General features: G+C 56.0%; 6 protein-coding genes across 6 annotated transcripts; 2 read left to right on the top strand and 4 right to left on the bottom strand.

Annotated features, from left to right (window-relative positions):
- Positions 1–110: 110 nt before the first annotated feature.
- EX895_001092 (uncharacterized protein) lies at positions 111–3,674 on the bottom strand (the record flags this gene model as incomplete). The annotated part of the gene is made up of 1 exon (XM_029881692.1): positions 111–3,674. The coding sequence occupies one exon, from the start codon at positions 3,672–3,674 to the stop codon at positions 111–113; it is 3,564 nt and encodes a 1,187-aa protein (XP_029741780.1).
- Positions 3,675–4,364: 690 nt separating this feature from the next.
- On the bottom strand, positions 4,365–6,150 carry EX895_001091 (uncharacterized protein; the record flags this gene model as incomplete). The annotated part of the gene is made up of 2 exons (XM_029881691.1): positions 4,365–5,605; positions 6,126–6,150. The coding sequence occupies 2 exons, from the start codon at positions 6,148–6,150 to the stop codon at positions 4,365–4,367; spliced, it is 1,266 nt and encodes a 421-aa protein (XP_029741779.1).
- Positions 6,151–6,668: 518 nt separating this feature from the next.
- On the top strand, positions 6,669–10,010 carry EX895_001090 (uncharacterized protein; the record flags this gene model as incomplete). The annotated part of the gene is made up of 1 exon (XM_029881690.1): positions 6,669–10,010. One exon carries the CDS (start codon positions 6,669–6,671, stop codon positions 10,008–10,010), a length of 3,342 nt encoding a protein of 1,113 aa, XP_029741778.1.
- A 146-nt stretch (positions 10,011–10,156) lies between these two features.
- On the bottom strand, positions 10,157–10,823 carry EX895_001089 (uncharacterized protein; the record flags this gene model as incomplete). Its single annotated transcript, XM_029881689.1, has 2 exons — positions 10,157–10,425; positions 10,523–10,823. 2 exons carry the CDS (start codon positions 10,821–10,823, stop codon positions 10,157–10,159), a joined length of 570 nt encoding a protein of 189 aa, XP_029741777.1.
- A 2,290-nt stretch (positions 10,824–13,113) lies between these two features.
- On the top strand, positions 13,114–17,120 carry EX895_001088 (uncharacterized protein; the record flags this gene model as incomplete). The annotated part of the gene is made up of 2 exons (XM_029881688.1): positions 13,114–16,588; positions 16,708–17,120. The coding sequence occupies 2 exons, from the start codon at positions 13,114–13,116 to the stop codon at positions 17,118–17,120; spliced, it is 3,888 nt and encodes a 1,295-aa protein (XP_029741776.1).
- Positions 17,121–17,323: 203 nt separating this feature from the next.
- EX895_001087 (uncharacterized protein) lies at positions 17,324–18,502 on the bottom strand (the record flags this gene model as incomplete). The annotated part of the gene is made up of 1 exon (XM_029881687.1): positions 17,324–18,502. One exon carries the CDS (start codon positions 18,500–18,502, stop codon positions 17,324–17,326), a length of 1,179 nt encoding a protein of 392 aa, XP_029741775.1.
- Between the last annotated feature and the right edge of the window lie 595 nt (positions 18,503–19,097).

The raw sequence follows: 19,097 nt of genomic DNA, 5'->3' as shown, positions 1-19,097 counted from the left end.
TGAGACAATCATCTGTTGTTCGACTGCTTTGCGAATAGGATGGATGCGCGGCAAGACTGCCTCGTCGATCGATGGAGGGTGCTCGGACGGGCCATAAAATCCTGTGCGGATCAAAACGAGCCTTCGCTGTCCGAGACAATCACCTGTGACTCCAATCGCGGGTCCGACCAGTCGTCCTTCCCACCAGCTCGGTGGTGAGCCTCACCATGCTCCTCTTGATGAGCTTGCGTCGCATCAGAGCTGCAGTCGGTAGCATCGGCTTCATAGGCCAGCGGTTCCAGCGGCACACTGTTCGAGAGCATCATCTTCGCAATACTCCGAGTAGGAGCAGCAGCGCAGGTGGTTCGCATCTTTGTCGGTGTGGCAGGTTCGTCGCGCATCATAGTTCGCTTCTGCGGAGTGACACTCGTCTTGAACTGCTGCTGCAGCTGCTGTGAGCGAGTGGGAGTCGTGCTGCCTTGCCTCTTGGTCGTAGTTGAATCGGCGCAGGTCGCCGCGGTGTTGGAGGCGGTTCTGTGATGAGATTTACGAGGCGTAGAAGGCGACGTGTCGGATCCAGTAGTGGTGGCCGTAGTGCGATGGTGTTGTGGCGTGCCAGGCGCGGTTTGGGCGCTTCCAGCATGGATGCGGCCGTCGAACTCAGTCCTCCAACGACTATGACCGCTCCTTAGATGCTTGCCAGCTTGGGCCACCACTCTGTCCAGCTGATCCGCGAGTTGCTGGAGCTCGCCGACCACGCCCGCAATTCGCTCCATCCTCTCCTTCAGTTGCTCCACCCTTTCCTTCAGCTGAACCACCCTTTCCATCTCCTCCCGTCTTGGTCTATCGGCCTTGATAAAGTAACGCTGGTACACCTCGTCGTCGGAGAGGTTGCTGCCAAAGTCGCGTGAAACTGTGTGGCGCAGGTAGCTGTACAGACTCTTCATCAGCCACACAGGAATTCCATGAGCCTTGTCGGCGACGAGCAGGGAGAAAAAGTTGAAGTCGCCACGCAGATGGGCCATGAGCTCGATCGCCGTATACAGCCAACGCTGTTTCCTGATCAGCGTCTCTGCAATGAGCACGAGATGGCGATGGATGGTCAGCTTGGGCGTCGAGTACACACCTGGAGCGGCGCGGGACAGTTCAGAAGCATCAACTGTGTCATCGAGAGCACCTGTGGTGCACCTACGAGTGTGCGTAGACGACGAAGGTATTCTCTCGTCTTTGCCGAAGATGGTTGGTGCGGGCGATGGAGTTGTTCGTGCAGCAGCAGCAGCAATCTTCTTGGACCCCTTTGCCTGGCTTCGCAATGCCGGCTGTGCGTTTGTTTCCACTGCTGGGCCATCCTCCAGCTCAGCTGCCAACGCCCGAGTCTTGCTGCCTCCCGTGACATAGCCAAGCCTTTCGAAGTCCTCTTTACTAACGAGTCCAGCCTTGCATTGAAAGTTGATGACCTTGTTGACTTGCACCATGAAGTTCCGATCACCCACCTCGGCCCTCTCTTTGGCAATCAGGCTCATCCTGAGCATCAAGTACGCCTGTTGCTCGTCCTTGACCCACTTGATGTACTCGGTATCGCTTTCACCATCCGTATTCACCGCGTCGAAGTGATAAATGCCGGTCCTGCCACCAGTAGTCCCGTACTCGTACAGCGAATGCTGCGCTGCACCTTCGGCAACCGTGTGCATCTCTTCGCTCAAACGTCCTTGCACAAAGTCATTGGCGATGTCGAGCAAGTCAGCGACCAGTTGAGGATACAAGTCGATAAGGTGCGCAGGAATTGCATTCCTGATGAGCAGGGCCAGGTGCTCCTTAGCGACGCCGGCGTAGTTCAGGATGGCAGTTCGGAACTTGGTCTGAAACTGCGCATGGACTTCCGTGAAGATATGTGTCGAGGCCACGGCATGACTGAAACTCGGACCTCGCTTGAGCTCTTCAATGAGCTCGTCCACGGTGATTGGTTTCTTCTTGGGCAGCATACTGCGCAAACATGCTGCGGAAGATGCAACGTTGCCCGTTGAAGACATTGCTCCAGTTTCGTCATCTTGACGTTCCAGATCCAGCGAGACCGCCGCAGCTGCCCCCAAGAGCTTGCTGCAGAACGTCCATGGCTTGGGCCGATAAGCGGCAGTGAGGGCACGATCCCGCGCTTCAACAGCTGTGAAGGGCAGGTAGATAGGAGCGATGGCAAGCAGCTCGTGATTGAGACGCGGTGCTAGCTCGCTGTTGATGTTGTGACTAAGAATGTGGAAGTGGCTTACGATGTCGTCCACACAGATGAACAGTTCTCTTCTTGTTGAAAAGCTTCGTGTTGAAAAGCTTTGAGCAATCTTGTTGATCGCGGCACCTGCCTTGTCACCTAGTTGGCCATTGCCGTTGTTGGCTTCAGTCACTGCAGCGCGATGATGGAGGGTGACGTCTTGCAGAAGCTTGGTGGCGGAGGCAATGGTCTTGGGTAGCGTCGATCGGATCTGCTGCAGCAGAAGCTGGCTGAGATGATAGTGCAAATTGTCGAGGCCGCATCGGGTCTCGACGAAGCTTTCATTGCCGTCCTCGCCGACGCTGTCGAGCATGGAAGCAGTCTGGTGCCATTCAAAAGTGGCGTCATTAACTTCACTGTGGAAGAAGCAGTCCTCGACATGGCGGACGTCGTTTCGATCCTCGTTGGAAGCAGCACAGCGCACAACGTGCCAACCGTGCTTGAGGTGGTAGTACGATGAAGGAAAACCTTGATCATCTTGTATATTGTGCGACGAAGAGTCATTGATCATCTTGGCCCACTGCCGGGCAGAAGATGGGACCATGCGATCAGGCATGGTGAGCACGCCGATTGTCCTTGCGCCCGTGGGGTCGGCTTCTCGAGCCAGAGCGAATCCTCCCTGATTGCGTAGATCGTTGGCGAGCGAGGCAACAAAGACGATGATGACGTTGTTGTCTCTGATCTCGCGCTTGATCATGTTGCGTGGTGCATTGATCTCGCTCGGACGACCAGAGGCAATGAGGCCGGGAAGATCGGTGAAGTGAAGAGGCTCAGCACCAGGGGATCGAATGGACAGGAGAAGGCGAGTACCGGCAGGGAAGAAGGTAGCGAGGCTGCTCTCGGCGCCATCCTCGGCGAAGACGAGCTCGTCGGACGACATGAGAAGGTAGGGAGAGTCGTCGATGACGCAGGATCCGGGCTTGAGAGGAGGAAGATTGATGAGGTCGAGCACGGCCAAAGAGGCTTGGCGGATGCGGTCAGCGACGCGCGCAGGGTCGTCGATCGCAGCGCCGAATTGGACAATGCCACCGCAGGCACCGGGCGGAGAGGGACGACCGGCCTTGGATTCTGGCAGTACAAGCGAAAGAATTGCGTACCAGTTGTCGCCAACTGAGCCGCGATCGTTTGCGCCGTCGACCGTGGATGTTATAACGATGTCGAGCGGGCCTCGGGTACATGTGCCTTGCGATCGTGGCAGGGAGATTCCAGCGAGACACTCGACAAGGGAGCTTTTTCCGGCGCTTTGCCCACCGACGAGAACCAATCTCGGAAGACTCAAGTGGCCTTTGCTGGTCGTGCTGTCCTGAAGAGGAACGCTCAGGGCCTCAACCTGCTGACAGAGGAAGATAAGACGCCGAACGACGGCGCCGTAGTCGGCTGAGCGCATCTTATCGATGGGAATGACGCCTTGTGCCAGCCCGGGCCGGTCCATTGTTGCAAATGACTGGGGGAAATCAACAGGCGACAAAGTCAGCCAAAGCACGATAGCAACGAGAATGAGGGAAGGCGTACTTACAAGGCCCGACGATGGCGCAAAGATCTGCTATCGAGTCCAGAAGCCGCAGACGGAAGACACGCTGCCAGCTTTGCTCCACTGTAACGAATAAGATGGATGGACTGCGTCGGGAATTCGCGCTGCGGAACACAGGATTGGAGATGTTGGGGCGACTAGTCGAGTTGACGGAAAGGTCGAGTGTATATATGGTGTTGCTGGATGCAACAAGGTCGAGTGACAACAAGACACGCGTCAACGTGCGGAAAGGAACGGTCCGACGCAGGACTGACGAGTCTTATAGTCGCAAATGAGGCTGTTCTTGTCCTCGAACGAGCAACGAGGCGGCTCAACCCGGCGAAAGTCAAAGATGCCGAGTGCTCTGACCGGTTGACTGTCCTTAGGAGGGATTGTACGGAACCTCGGCTGTCTGTGCGGAACAATGAGATTGAGCAACATCAGACGAACTCGATCAGAGTCGTGACAGATCTACGTCGCCAAGCGTTTTTGACTTGAACCACCAAATAAAGTTGCGTTTAGCTGTGGAAGAACAGCTTGAACCAGCTCCGTTTGAGCAGGTTGTGACACACAAGCAACGCGCGGACCACTCCGAGCAGAGTGCAACTCTGTTCAGGAACCGAAAGAGGATTGTGAGGTGGGCTGTGTAGCTGGCTGTGATTGAGACTCGGACGATGATGCGGCGAGAGCATGTTGCTGATCCAAGTGTTGGTTGAAGAGCTCGGCCCTGTCCCACCAATGACGAGTGACTCTGTAGATGGCTGTGCGCGCCTGCTCGATTCCATCACTCGCTGCTTGGCCTCCGTGGTGTTTCGCAGTCTGAATGATCTCCTCGGCTCTCTCGGGGCCAATCCCGACATCTAGTGTTTGGCGGTTGCTACTCTTCCACTGTCTCGTGGATTGCAGCAACTGATCGTCCTCGAGCACGACGCCGTGTGCGACGTCGACGAGATCCGAAACATGCATAAGGTCCTGAAGGTTCTGTTGAGTCGAGGACAAGTGAGCGACGCTCTGCTCGAAGCTGCTCGGTACCCTTGGTGCTGGGAAGAGGTAGACGAGGAGGACGAGTGTCAAGAATATGAACTGGCGAAGGATGTACAGGTTGGTGTGCCAGTGATTGAGGCGGGAGGAATTGGCCGTGACGTGACCAAACTCAAACATGATGAGCAGCTCGGTGGCGAGCGTAACCAGAAGCACCGTGAGCGATGATGTGCGCCAACTGCTTCGATCCGCCTCATGTGGCCTCACAACTGCATTCGGGTCCGAAGTCCGTGGGTGCAATGTGAGCCTGAGCAGAGATGCAGCTTGCCGTATGGCAACGGCCACCGAGTCGTCCGGATGCGTGGTGAGCAAGCCCAGCGCCAAGATGCGCCAAGCATAAGTGCCGAAGAGGAACGGAACGGCAAACCAGAAGTAGTCGTTGGCCGTCTTGCAAAAGGTGCAGTTGAGCAGCGGTCTGGAACCGAGCAGAAGATATATGCGTCTGCCCTCGTAGCTCGAGAGCCTGGAGATGAGCGCCTGAAGCTCTGCGTTCTTGGACTGTGTGAGGAGTCCGATGGGTAGCAGTGATGGCGCATTGTTGATGAGGCTACGAAGGGCAGTGGTTGGTATTGTGATGGGAGCTTCGTATGCAAGGAAGAGGTCGGGCTTGTAGCCGCCGCGCAGGGCCTCGATGTGAAGTGGTGTGTTGTCTGTGTGACTTGAGACGAAGGGGCCGGGTGCGGTGTAGAGCTTGTAGAACGCGCGACGGAGGTTGTTGATGACGGAGGCGGGAATGAGAATGTCGATACCGTACCGAACCGGAATGAGGTTGCGAAGGCTGATGAGAACCAAGAGCGACGATGCAATCGATACTGTGGCGGAGAAGGGCGATGCAAATGGGGTCAGCCGTGCGTGTGACAAGAACCTTGGTGCTCCGAGCGATGATGCGTTGTTTCGACGAGCTGAGCGGGCGGAGTATACAAGTCGTTGTGCTTGGCGAAAGATAGGCGGCAGGAGGATCATGGCCAGTAACAAGTATGTAGTGGAGTCCGCCATCTTCTCTTTCACCGCAAAGAGAAGCTCTTGGTTGTGGGGAAGCTAGCTCTAATGATGCTTGAACGGTACAGCATGTGTAGTATAAACTTCCGCGTGAGCAAGGACGGACAGATTGGACCCTTGATCGACTGTCGAAGTTTGCTGCACTGCCCGTCTGGTTGGCCGAAGCGCAGTCCACAGCCTTTTCCTGGACAGCGCTAGATCTAACAAATGTAACAAATTTTCCTTTTTCGAGATTATGTTAGAGCTCTTGCGACAGCTGTCAGACAACGAATTCGATATGTCTCGTCGATCATGGCCTCCACCATGTCAACTGCTGCTAGTTTAAATACTCACAGGCTAGACTGTGAACACCGGCCATGACGCTGAGGTCTGGCGTCAGCGGTTACAACTCTATGAAACACATGTATTGCAGCGTCGTGGCTTGCCCCTTTTGGGGTGCAGTCGTCCTGTCCAGTAGAATCTACTCCACATTCGACTAGACTCACTCACCCTCTGTCGGTTGTCGATGACTTCATCTTCCTCCGCCCTCGAGCAGCAGCAAGGCACAGCGAAGAAGAAGCACCGCATACTCGAGTTCTGGCTCACAAGAGTGATTGGCATGGAGTTTTGCGAACGAATCACTCGTGATCAAAAGAAAGCTCACCGTTCCACTCCTTCTTCCTTCCCTTCTTCCTTCATCCGAGGCCCGGCGCCTTTCTTCACCATTCCGTTTCTTTCATTCTTTTACTTATACTTTTTACGGCGGCGAGGACAGCGTCCTTGCCTTTTTGACTACAACAACACTTTCATTCATCATAGTAAATTTTTTGTTTGGCGTTGCTACGACTTCGGGAAAGTCGTTGTTCTTCACCCTGGGATCGAGCAAAGAACGTCAATATGCCTCGGTTCAGGGCGAAGCCTTCCAAAAAGGCACGACCATCATCAATATCCTCTCGGAAGAAGCAGGGCAAGGTCAAAACCAAAGAAAACACCTCGGATGACCGCGCCGAGCGAAGCCCTCAGCATGCCATCGACAGCGATCGGCTTATCGATTCGAAAGGCAAGCAGAGGGAGGTCGTCGACACTGTGCACTTGGCCGCAAGAGCCGACCCATCCGACACACCTTTCCTTCCTGGCCTGATGGTGCCCAGCTCGATCGCCTCTGTCTCTTCAGCAACATCTACTCCTACCACCACTACCTCTCCTACCTCAACTGCGGTCACCAACCCGATTGCCACACTTCATCACAACACCCCACTCATCCTGTGCATCGTTGTAGGTGCCGTGGTCGTAATAGCCACCCTTTCTGTCGGACTCGCCTGGGTTTTGCGTCTCGCCTGCTGTGCGGGCGACCGTCGAGCCAGGCGCAAGCGAAAACTCGACCGAGCCACCTGGAGCCCCTCTGCCGACGTCTCCAAGGACCACACAGATAAGGCTGAGGAGCGCAACTCGTTCGACAGCGTCACTGTCACCGCCGACGACGACGTCAACGCGAAAGACGTCAAGATCGATCTTCTCTTCAGCGACACTGCTAAGGATGGTGCGCAGGTGACTCGCGACGTGCCGGTGCTGGGCTATGCTGACAACGGCAAAGCGCCCAGGAGCACGTGGAACGGCAAGGGATGGACTCTGTTTGACCCTCCTGTTGCCGCTATCCAGCCTCCAGAGCCCGCAGCGACGAGTACACCGACAGCCGCTGTGCGAGGCGGTAACTACGGAGCTGCGAGGCAGGAGCTTGCCGATCGCGATGTGGGCGGCTTCACCTGGCCTGCCTCTGTTCAGCGCCAGCCCAGCTTCATCGAGCGTCTTGTGCAGCGACACCACCAAGCATCCGATCTGCCCACAGCGGCGCCGTCTCTGCCATATCCATTCCAGGCCAAGCCGCCGCAGCCCGCCTCGCGCATGGCGAGTCTCGGTGGAGCGGCCAATCGTGCGGTCTTAAACATGCTGCCTGTCACGCTGCGCAATGCTGCGACGACTGCGTCGCGACAGCGGGCCACGCGAAAGCGATATAACGACATGCAGCCCTATCTGGACAGTGATTTCGAGGGAACCATTGGCGGCAAAGATCGGGAACTGCCCATGGCACGGCGCCTTCGACGTGCCGAGGAGCGTATGGCTGTCGACTGGACGACTGAGGAGGAAGGTGACGCATCCGCTTTGGAGGACAACGGAAAGCTTCCACTACACAACAATGCGCACACCTTCCCTCGGGTGCAACCGGTCTTCGTGCCTACTCCAGTCCTGAATCCGCAAGGCAAGGCCGCCGTCGAGTTCACCCCGGGATTGGCCGGAGTGGGAGCTGCCTGGTCAAGACGAGGTTCTCAACAGCCTCTGCTCCCAGCATCCGACGCCGCCGGCGTGGTTGGCCGCGCATCGATGGCGACGGAGCGCTTGCCCAAAGTGATCGGGCCCAATCGTGCCTCGCTACTGCCCTTCCCCGAGTTGGAAGGAGACCGACGCACAAGGCTGCTCGGAAGCGTCGGACGCTGGCTGGGCCATGTGACAGAAGCGGGCGAGACTGCCGACCCATACACGGCGCTGTCTCCACGTCCCGATCGCAGGATCACCAAGAACGGCAGTCTGCGCAGCGACTACACTTCGACAACGCTCGCCGACTCGACTGCCTCCAATTCCGAAACGCACATCGATGCGCGAACGAGCACCAGCGGCGCTGGCAAGTCCGAGCGTTTATTGGAGCGGGTCGACGCCGATCAGGCTGAGCACGACCGTCAGCAGCGGCGATTGCTGCGCAAGGCGCGTCTCTTCGCTCCCACCAGCGTGCCGGTTGATCTGGAAGCGCAGCAAGCTACCGCTGTCAAGTCCGATTCAGACAGCCCAGCCGGAGTCAATGTGAGCCGTGCGCCCAGCATCCGACCTCAATTCTGTGCCACTACGGACCTGAAAAGCTGGCTGGAGCCGGGCAAGGTCTCGACTACACATGGCTTCAAAGTGCTAGAGGCACACGAAGCGGCCAGCAGCGTAGGTGTTGATCCGTTTGCTTCCGATGCTGACTGTGGCAAGACCAAGCCTTTGCCCTTCGATGTTCGTCCCGTCAAGCCGAAGCTGAGGTCATCCAGCTCTAAGCAGCAATTGCGCTCGAGTACGAAGGACGCCAGTCGACAGAAGCGAGAGATGGCGCGCTCAACCAACACGGGCCTGGCCAAGAAGGCCAGCCACGACGCTCTCGCTTCGGGCTGCCAGAGCTCGGCTGCCATCACCGTGGTGTCCTCCGTATTTGACGAGGCGTTTGCTGCCCAGCTGACCAAGTCGAGCGCTGCCAAGAAGGCTGCGCGATCTTCAGAGAGGGACGACGACGCCAAATTCAAGGCCAAAGCCGAGGCGGATGCAGCGATGCGCGAAGCGTGGAGGCGACGAAGGATGCTGTCGCTCAGCTCACGTGGCAGTCAGCGAAGCCGCACTAAGCGCACAACTCGCACCCAGTCAGACAGCGCCAGTGCTCTGCTAAGCCGTCAAGAGAGCTTGCTGTCTCAGCCCAGTGTCTATTCGGAGCTGACGGCGCCTTCGGACTACGCCTTCCGGGCACCGCTCTTTTCGGATACCGCTCGAAGCGCTATGTTGACAAGCTGTGGTGCAAGCACAGTCGATGATGTGCCTGAAGAGGCGGATGCGGATCAGGAGCGGCAGCTGAATGCAAAGACCGACGCGATGAGGAAGAAGGAGGAAGAGGAGGAAGTGCAGATCAAGAAGCAGCTCAAGAAGCAGGCCAAGAAGGAGGCTAAGCGCGAACAGAGACGTGCAGAGCGACAGAAGGCAAAGCAAGCTGCCGCAGCTGCTACTGCCGCCTCGAGGCCGGTCGTGGAACCGCCTTCGCTTGGCTGGCATCGAAGTGTCCCTGCCAACCTGTCGACTACGAATGGCGACGCTGAAGCAGTCAGACGTGTCATCAGAAAGCAACGCTCCGTCTCACTCGGGGCTGCACGAAGCCAGTTTGCGATGATTTCTGCTGACGATGATCACGCTACTGCTACTGCTCCGGACTCGCCGTGGACGTCGAGCGATTCCGACATCAGCATTCGTCGATGGGGAGAGCCTCGTCGAGACGATTCGGTCCGCCTTCACACTCGTGGTGCGCGCCACCATCACTCCAACTCGACCCCCGCTGGACTGACCGATGCAGCGGCAAATTCCAACAGGCGGATGCAATCCAACCAGGCCCGCTCCAATAGCTACTACTTTGGAATGGGTGCCGGAAGCGATCTGAGAGATCTTCGCTGACCAACGCGGCTCGTCATCTTCTGAGAGCAACAACGTCAATTTCAACCCTTTTTATAATATATTCACTCGATGTGGCTTTTGTGCTTGTGTTGGCTGAGCGGACTGTTGTAGAGCTGCCTGACGATGCAGTCAAGACAGCGAGCGAATCACATGGTAGGTACAAGTTCCGCATGTGCCGCCAGGTTCCGGACCATCTGGTAAAATCTAAGATGCTTGTCCACTTCCTCCTCCCCAAGGACGCCCTCGAGATCGTCCCATTTTTCGAACATCAACTGCACAAGCTTGCTGGATTGTTCCAAGTGTTTAGTGCGAGTCTCCTGGAGCTGACTCTCAACCCGCTCAGGGTGGAAAGGTCCGGCGAGGAGTTGGGCATAGTCCAGGTTCAGACCCTGGAGAATATTGTCGACATTCCATCCTGACGAAGAAATCGGCAATTGAGTGCGAGATTGATGAGCGTTTTGTAGACGTGCTAGGCCGTGCAGGGGAAGGAGTTTGACGCTCCATTTACTTACTCGATTCCCACGAGGGGGTGCCAAAGAAGCTTAGCTTGGCGACCTTGTGCGAGACCTCTCTCGGATACATGCCCAGAGGAAGGTCTTCGCCTACTGGATTGCTAAGTTTGATCTTGTATAGCGCTCGATAGTCCGTACGGAACTTGTCAAGAGGACTCGGGCTGGCTCTTGCAGCGGCTTGTCGGCGCTCTTCGACCTCGGCAGGGTCCTCGGTCGCCTGAGCGCCGCCGAGAAGCGCTAACAGAAAGGTGAGACTAACGGGACTGGCGACGAAGAAGGTGCGAACGAGACTGGTCTTCATGATTCACGATGCTGAAGCAGCAGGATTTTACAAGACCAATCTTTTTGAAGGGTCAGAGTGGAAGCGAGGGGAAGCGAGCAGGACACGGAAGATGAGGGGCAGAGAAAAGAAATGAAATCGCTCGTTGGCTTATGCGTATACGTGGCAAGCTGGAACAAAGGAGCAAGAAAAGGGGCGGCCGATGAAGCCAAGGTAGAGCCGGCGATCCCGTCGCGTTGTCAAAATTCTGGTTCATGGCATGCAAGCTGTGACTTGAAAGGGGAAAAAAGTGGGGACTTCAAGCGAAATTGGTGGGGTCGACAAGTTGAGCGGGACGAAATTAGCAGGAGTAGGGTGTTAGAAGGCGTGAGACCGATCCTTGGCGGAAGAGGTGTCGTCACGATCTTGAGCCTAGACCTTGAAGTTGCGGCTCAAGCCATATTTTCATCAGAAGATTCGGCGTCGGACATCTCGTCGAGAGGAGTGAAGAAACGACAAGAGATTGGCTTGTTGCGCTCTCCATGAAAGATGCGAAGAAGGAGATGGTAGAGGTCGCGGCAGAAGCGAATGATCTCCTGGTCGTAGCTCGCGCAGACTTTACAGTCTCGCCAAAAGAAAGCTTCATCGTTGGGTGCAAGCAAGATGGAGTGCTCAGCATAGAGGTTCTGTACAGCGCGGATGACTCTGAAGCGCTGTTTAAGAGAGTCCGCTGACAGATCCAGGAGGTTTCCTGGAGTGAGAATGGTGCAAAAGTCCCTTCGCAGCAGTTCAGAGAGCGTCGAGATATCGAAACGTAGCGACGAAATGAGGATGGGGAGCGGTGGACGGGGCAATTTCTCCTTGCCTAGGGGATTGACGAGCCTGAGATACGACAGATGATCGCCTTCGAGTGGCATGACCTGATAATCGAGGAGACAGAAAGTATCAAGAATGAGGTGATACTTGACTTCATACTTGATGAAGTTCTGGCTGTCTTTCGATCGGTCATGAGATCGTCTGAGTAACTTGAGGGCGCGCAGAATTGCGTTGGAGCTTCTGTGAAACCGGTTTCGTTGCAAGACGCGGGCAAAGACGGTTCCGTAGCAGTACTTGTGAGTGACTTCATCGGAGGTGGCGATAGAAGGATCGAGGTGTTGGCCGCATCTGTAGATGGCTTTTCTTTTGAGGTGCGCATGCTCCGAAACGGTTATGTTGATGTCCTGGCAACGAGACATGGCGACGACCAAAGATGTCGGCACGACTCTTGAAGAGACGGAATGCTACAATGCTGCAAGAAGGCAGTGAAGGAGCAAAGCTTGCTTCAGAGGATGGTGGTGATGAGAAGAGTAACAAACATTAGTCAGAGCGAGATAGACGACGCTTTTGAATGGCGGCTCAAAGGGTCAGAGCGCAGAGCAGCACAGCATCGCAACGGAAGCTGGTTTTTTTGCCGTTTGCCCTTTGTCCCACCCTTGCGCACGGTCGCTGTTCACTGCGCTCATCTAACCTTTCAGGAAAGCACAACGGCCGCACTGAAGTCTCTCGTTCCGCCCACTCTCTCTGCAAATCAATGACTGAAAAAGGGGATGGGCAACAGGCTCAGCACAACAACGGCTATTCGAACGCTAATCAGGTGCAAAGCTGCACCTCATCCGCAGAGATGCAGCAATGCCAAGCACCGCGATTGTCTGGCTCGATTCCTTCTCCGGTTCGTTCTATCTCTTCGTGTCGATCTTGTGAGATTGGAAGCGATGCGAAACGACCGCCTAAATGTGTGACTGTGATCGATTCTTGAGCTGTTCTGCTCTCCTGCTCCTTTGCCTTCCTCACCGCGTCGTCACGCCAACGCATCTAGCTTAGATCAGCACAAATCTGCATCGGCTGTCCTCCGAGTGCTAGCTACGAGGCGGCCCCAAAACCCTGTTTCTGGATGCAGAGTCTCCACCCAAACTTAGCACCGACATGTTTCCACTTCCAGAGCAGCGCTGAGCAAGTCTCTCTCAGAAGAGAAGCACCATACAATACAGAAGAGGGGAAAATTAGTTAATAGTATTCAGAGCGCGAAGTCGCCTTTGGTGCCTTGTCCGATTTCCGCGTTTTTTTTATGGTCCACTTTCAGCTCGAGTCTTCCAAAAAAAGTCGCTTTCTAATGTGGAAGTGTGGCGTGAAGTGAAAGGAAGACTCAGCCTTTCTCCTCACTCCCACATCATCACACTCCTTCTTCGACATCGCTACCTCACAAGTAGGCCGGTGGAGATCTGGCTCACGGTTGCAAGCTACGAGAGCCCCATCTGAATGGAGAGCTTCGCGCAAAGGCTCGCTAAGGAAACGTATGTCGTGGCAACGACTCCGCATCTCGACGGTATTCAACAGCACACCATCCAGTTTTGCCTCGTTCCCGCTGCCTGCGGTGTTCAGCCCTGGAGTAGTCTCGTTGCGTAGTCTGTGTACGTCTACCGCCAGCTTAGCCACGCCGCCACCTCACAGGAACATGCTCGCCGATCTTCGCGTGCTTCACGTGCCATCCTCCGACACCAATGTGCTACCACCAGTCATCCTCCAATTCGGCGCTGATCGCTACCTCTTCAATGTTGGCGAAGGCACATCCCGCTCCTCCACCCAGCGCAAAGCAAATTTGAGCCGTGTTTCCAACATCTTTGTTTCTCGTGTAGGATGGGAGGCCATCGGTGGTCTGCCAGGCGTGCTCATGTCCATGGCCGATGGACAGCGGGCCACCGAGTCTCTACACGGCCCTGACGGCCTCCGATATGCACTCGCCACCATGCGTACCTATGCAAAGCGCGACATCATGAAACTTGTCATCAACGAGATTCCCGCACACATTGGCCCTTCCAACACCGCCAACAAGTCAACGGCGTCTGCAGAAACAAACACAGAACCCTTTTTCACCGATGATAACCTCGCTGTCCACGCTGTCTTGCTGTTTCCCGCTAGTGCTGTTAAACGAGCATCGAAAAAGCAAAAGATCGGCAGCCCTCGCCCGCCAGCCGTCTCAGCAGCTTCCCTAGAAAAAGTAGATCAACTGTGGCGAAAGCCCTACTTCAACCCTTCCACTTTGGAAGACGAACAAGCACGAGCTTGGATCCACCTCATCTCCGACAGCATATTCAACGACTCGCTTCTTCGTAAGCGTCAGCAACAGTCGAGCGCCATGGCTGGGAACACTAAAGACGCGAGCACTTCACGGCAACTCGTCTCCTCAGCCGATGACGTCGAGATGGAAGATTCCGACCAAGTACCAGCTTCTTCATCATCCTCGCAAGCTCGAGCTCACTCACCCTGGCGCCCCCCACTTTCTCCCGCTTTCGTTACCCGCCTCCTACCGCGGCCAGGGAGCGACACCCGCAACGTGTCGGCGGAACGTTCTGATCCAGCCGAAGGAGGACAGGCTCCCGTTCTGGCTTTCATCTGCGAAGCTCACCCACAGCGAGGCAAGTTTGACCCTGCCAAAGCTACGGAGGCTGGGGTTTCCCCAGGCCCCTCATTTGCGGCCCTGACGAGGGGAGATGATATCAGCTTCCAACGTCCCGTGTCCTGGTCCAGCATGCCAGCAGATGAGAGAAAAAGGTGGATGCAGAGCCGGAGAGGCGCCCAGCGTGGTGCGAATGCGAACAGCAAGGCAAAGGCCAAAAACTCCAAAGACTCGGCACCGCCCGCTGCATGGAGCGATCTCGAGCAAGTCACTGTCAAGTCTACCGATGTTATGGGCCCTTCGCGTGCTGGTGCCGTCGTGTTGCACATCTACCTGCCATCCCTCGATTACATCGACGATCTGCTCAGCGACCGAGTAGCCTCTGCCTTCTCAGCCTACACTTCCGACGCCAATCGTCATCTCAACAGAGAGCAATCTCGCACTCCGCACGCCATAGTTCATGCCGTTCCGCTCGATGTCCTTCAGCATGCTCGCTACCAAGATTGGATGCGTCGATTTGGACCTGACTGCCACCACATCGTGGCCAACCACCATGTCTGCGCCAACAAGCTCATGTTTCCTTCCAGCGCCACCATTCATCTCCGTCTCTCTAAACTCGACGGCGTCATGTTCAAGGTGCCTCAGTATCAGCTCACACCCCGAGTGCCCGTGTCTTCACTCGCAAAGGCAGTCTCGAGCAACGCGACCGTTGCCGCGAATGACTTCCCAATCAAGATCGTGGCAGCAGAGGCAGATCAGGTCATCTCGCTCCAGCCAAGAGGCGAACCGAAGCATTTTGAGTCGGGCGCTCCCGACTTCAACTTTGCCGTTCAGTCAGAACAGGCCGACAAGCTGGCTGCGTTCGAGTTCGACGTTGTCGAGGAGTCCCAGCGCCAAACAGAGCAGCTTACCAAAGCCAAGGCAAAGAACAAGAGCAGTGCCAAGAATGGTGTCGTCGACGTTGCCGTAGACGCGGCAGCTGACGAAGTCGGTGCTGTGCGCAACGTTCGACTCCGTGAAGCGCGCAAGCAGGCGTGGCAGGTCTACCTCGATGTGGTCCAAAAGATCAAGGCTGACTCGTCGACCGCATCGGCTACTGTCCCCCCGAGGAAAGACATCCTCGTGACCACGCTAGGCACAGGTTCGGCAGCGCCGAGCAAGTACCGCAATGTCATTTCAACCTTGATCCAAACACCTTCGTCAGGCACCATCTTGCTTGACGCTGGAGAATCGACATACGGCCTGCTTCGCCGCAAGTTTGGATGTCGACGAGACGGCACTGCTGCCGAGAGCGGATCGTCGGCCTCGCAGGATGTCGACGACATTCTCCGCGAGATGCGCGTGCTGTTCATCAGCCACATTCATGCCGATCACCACATTGGTCTCATCCGTCTGCTGCTCGAGCGACGGAAGCTTCAGCCTCGACCGGCCAAGCCCCTCTACCTCGTTGGAACAGGGTTCGTACACAATTACCTCGAAGAATACGATCAAATTGAGAAGCTCGGACTGGATGAAGACGTTGTTCTCGTCCTCAACGACCACCTCGATCACGCCACCGGAGTCGATCCAAATCCTTCCAGTGAAGCAAGCCTCAACAGCACATTGACCAACGGCAACAGCCGTGGATTACAGCAAGCACACCGCGAGCACGTTGCGCACGTGCAAGCCATCAAGCAGGCCACCGGCCTCTCTCACATCCACACGGCACGCGTGGTGCACCGCGGCTCGCACTGTTATGGCCTCGTCCTCCGACACACCACGGAAGACTGGTCCGTGGCCTACTCTGGCGATACACGTCCAGCACCCGAACTCATCGCTGCTGGCAAAGACTGCAAGTTGCTCATCCACGAAGCCACACTCGAAGACGGTGAGCTCGAGATGGCGATCGGTAAGGGGCACTCGACTTTTGGAGAAGCGATTCGAGTCGGACACAAGATGGGTGCGCACAACATCTTGCTGACGCACTTTTCGCAGCGCTACCCGAAGATGGCCCGATCTTCGCTGTTTGCCTTGGGCGAGCAGGCGGATCAAGGTGGCAAAAATGTGCCGATTGCACTGGCATTTGACATGGTCACGTATCCGCTGAGTCAATTCAGCAAGATTCAAGGGTATACACCTGCGATGGAGGCACTGTTCGCGGCCGACACTGAGGGCGAAGATGAAGATCAGTCGGTTGCCGATGATGCCAAGGAGGCTGCGCCAAGCTCGGGCAAAGCCAAGGGCAACGGGAAGCAAGGCAAGAAGCAGGCGAATGGCAGCAGTGCAAACGGTCTGAATGCAACAGCAGCAGCTGCCGCGGGAACGGTGGGGATTGTGGCTACAAACGAGGATACACACCCTAACGCAAGGGAAGCGAAAGCTGCAAAGACAGACAGTTAGTAGAACTCCCACCTCGCTTCCAACCGCTGTCTACAGATGTTCGTCCCGTTGGATTGCAACTCTGACTTCCACTCTCTCCCCACCTTTCTTTGTTTCCGCTACCTTCTCGTGCAGACAAGCCATCCAACACTCAACCTCGTCCTACGACCGAACGATACATGCGCAAAGGAATGAAGCCGTCCGATTGGCGCTACCTCGGCCTGCGACTCTCTCCCTCGTCATCGTCTTCCACCTCTGCAGCGCTACCGACGATCCTGGCGACGTATGTGCTCGAGCTGGTGCAGACAGCACAAACGGCGACGATGGGTGCGGCCGGCGGAGCGTTCAATGTCGATGTCCTATCGGTGCATGCCAGTGCCAGCGGAACGGGTTGGGATGCAGTGCTGCGTGTGGAAGCGCGACACGGGCAGGACCTGGCTACGTGTCTCAGCATGCTTCCATCGCCCCGAGTGCAAGATGCTCAGCTCAGGTTGAGTATCGTTGGGCCAACGACAGCTATCCAGACCGTGCAGAATCTGCTCGAGTAGAAATGAAGCATAACAATGCAATGGCACCTTGAAAAATGCTCAGAGTTGCACAGGCACGACGGATGGGAATGCTGGAAAAGAGTGTTCTTGTTTGAATATACTTGTATATATACGAGCTACTGAGGAGCAGGTAGATTAATTCGGAGATAGTGGATTATTTTACAGTAGAGAGTGGCGGGAACAGTCGGAAGAGCCGGCGCGCTTCAGAGCTGGGTACCGAAGACGTAGTCCCACACCTTGGAGGTGACGCCGAAACCCAGCTCGAAGTTCTTGTAGTGGTGCTCGAGATGGTACTTCTTCATCTCGCGCATGTACTGGGGCAGCTTTGTGTGGTGCAGCGCATAGTGCATGCAGTCGTAGACGACGTACATGGAGAACGCGCCGCTGATGATTCCGTTGGCAATTGCATTCGGGAAAAGCGTGTGCGCCAGCTGGGTGAAGGGATAGCTGAGCACGAAGAAAAGCAGCGGAGGCATGACGAGACGCAGCCTGTCCATGGGCAAGTAGTGGTGTACGCCATGCAGCAAGAAGTGGAGCGTGAGGAACATGGGCTTGTCCGGGAGGATTTCGTCGATGTGGAAGAGGAAGCGGTGGATGAAATATTCGAGCAGTGTCCAGATGACTACACCGACCGCCCAGCAGATGGCGGACTGGGTGACTGCGACGGACCACACCGAGGCGTCGAACTGCGTAGGTTTGGAAGCGGCCTCGTACCAGGTGGAGGCGTTGAGCGGCGTCTTTGCGAGGTTGGAGGCGAACTGCGTAGCGGAGCGGAAAAAGATGATCGAGGCGATGGGCAGCCAGACCATGGGGACAACGTACCATGAGGTGCGCGTAAACACTTCGAGATAGTCCTGATCGAAGAAGCGAGCGGGTTCCTTCAAGTGGCGTGGCGCATGCACCTGTTCGAGGTAGAACTGCTTGCTGAAATTGGCACGCAGCATCTGGGGCATAAGCGGCTTGTTGAGGTCGAGGAACTTGTGCGTCTTGTAATCGGACGAGTTGTCAGTCTCCTCCGGGTGGAAATCCTCGGTGATGAGGATCGAATCGTCCTTGCCAGAGTATCCGCCATTGGCGCTGCGTTCGTTGAGCGCCGCAATCTCGGTATCGGTGGTGGGGAGGCGCCCGATGATGTACTCGTCGAGCACCTCGTAGGCCGAGTCGGAGTGAGAGTGCTCCTGCGGATCGTCCATGATTTCGCCCATGTCCTTGCCGGCGTACTGGAGGATGAGGTCATCTCCACCCGGATGGTCCTCGACAAACTCGGTGACGTTGTAGACCTTGCCACGGTGAATGACCCAGCAGTCGGAGGGGATGTTGTGCTTCGACACGTCTTCCGTCGAAAAGAGCTGCATCTTGGAAGAGGATGCGGTTGCCGTCATTATGGGCAGGGAGCAGGAGGGGGTTAAGTCGAGATGGTGGTAGCCGGAGGAAGGGGAGGAGACTGGAATGAATTCAGGGTTTCCAAGTGGTACGATGATGCGACACGCCTCATACATACACACAAACACTCACCCTCTGCCCTTAAGAGTGCGCTCTGCTTACGGCCGATTTTCGCACTCAGCAGAAGCGACTTGCGTGTGGCAAAATTTCCGAAGCCAAAAACAGGAATATATGAGCCGAGGCAGAACAACACACACACACACACCCACCCACCCACACACACTCTCTCTCGACTCCCAAACAAGCACGCGTTTCTGCTTGCCCTGAAAGACAATCGTAGCAAATCAATTCCGAATTTCCACGGACTCGATCTTCGGCTGGCAACAAACAGCATTCGAGACTGGCTCAGACCCCCTTTGGCCTCAAATGTGTGCTTCTTCCTTGCTCATTGTCGCGTTGAAGCGAGGATCGCAAGTTTCGGTCATGAACCATAGACTTAGCTCGCCCCCTTTTGAACCGGCTCAATTAGAGCTGCGTTGCATGCAAGGCGGCGTTTCGAAAGGCTTGATGTCGCGTTTCCTTTTGCAAAGGCGC

This window comes from Sporisorium graminicola, chromosome SGRAM_10, assembly GCF_005498985.1.
Source record: "Sporisorium graminicola strain CBS 10092 chromosome SGRAM_10, whole genome shotgun sequence".
NCBI classification, from domain to species: domain Eukaryota; kingdom Fungi; phylum Basidiomycota; class Ustilaginomycetes; order Ustilaginales; family Ustilaginaceae; genus Sporisorium; species Sporisorium graminicola.
This window is presented reverse-complemented; position numbering and strand designations above follow the sequence as displayed.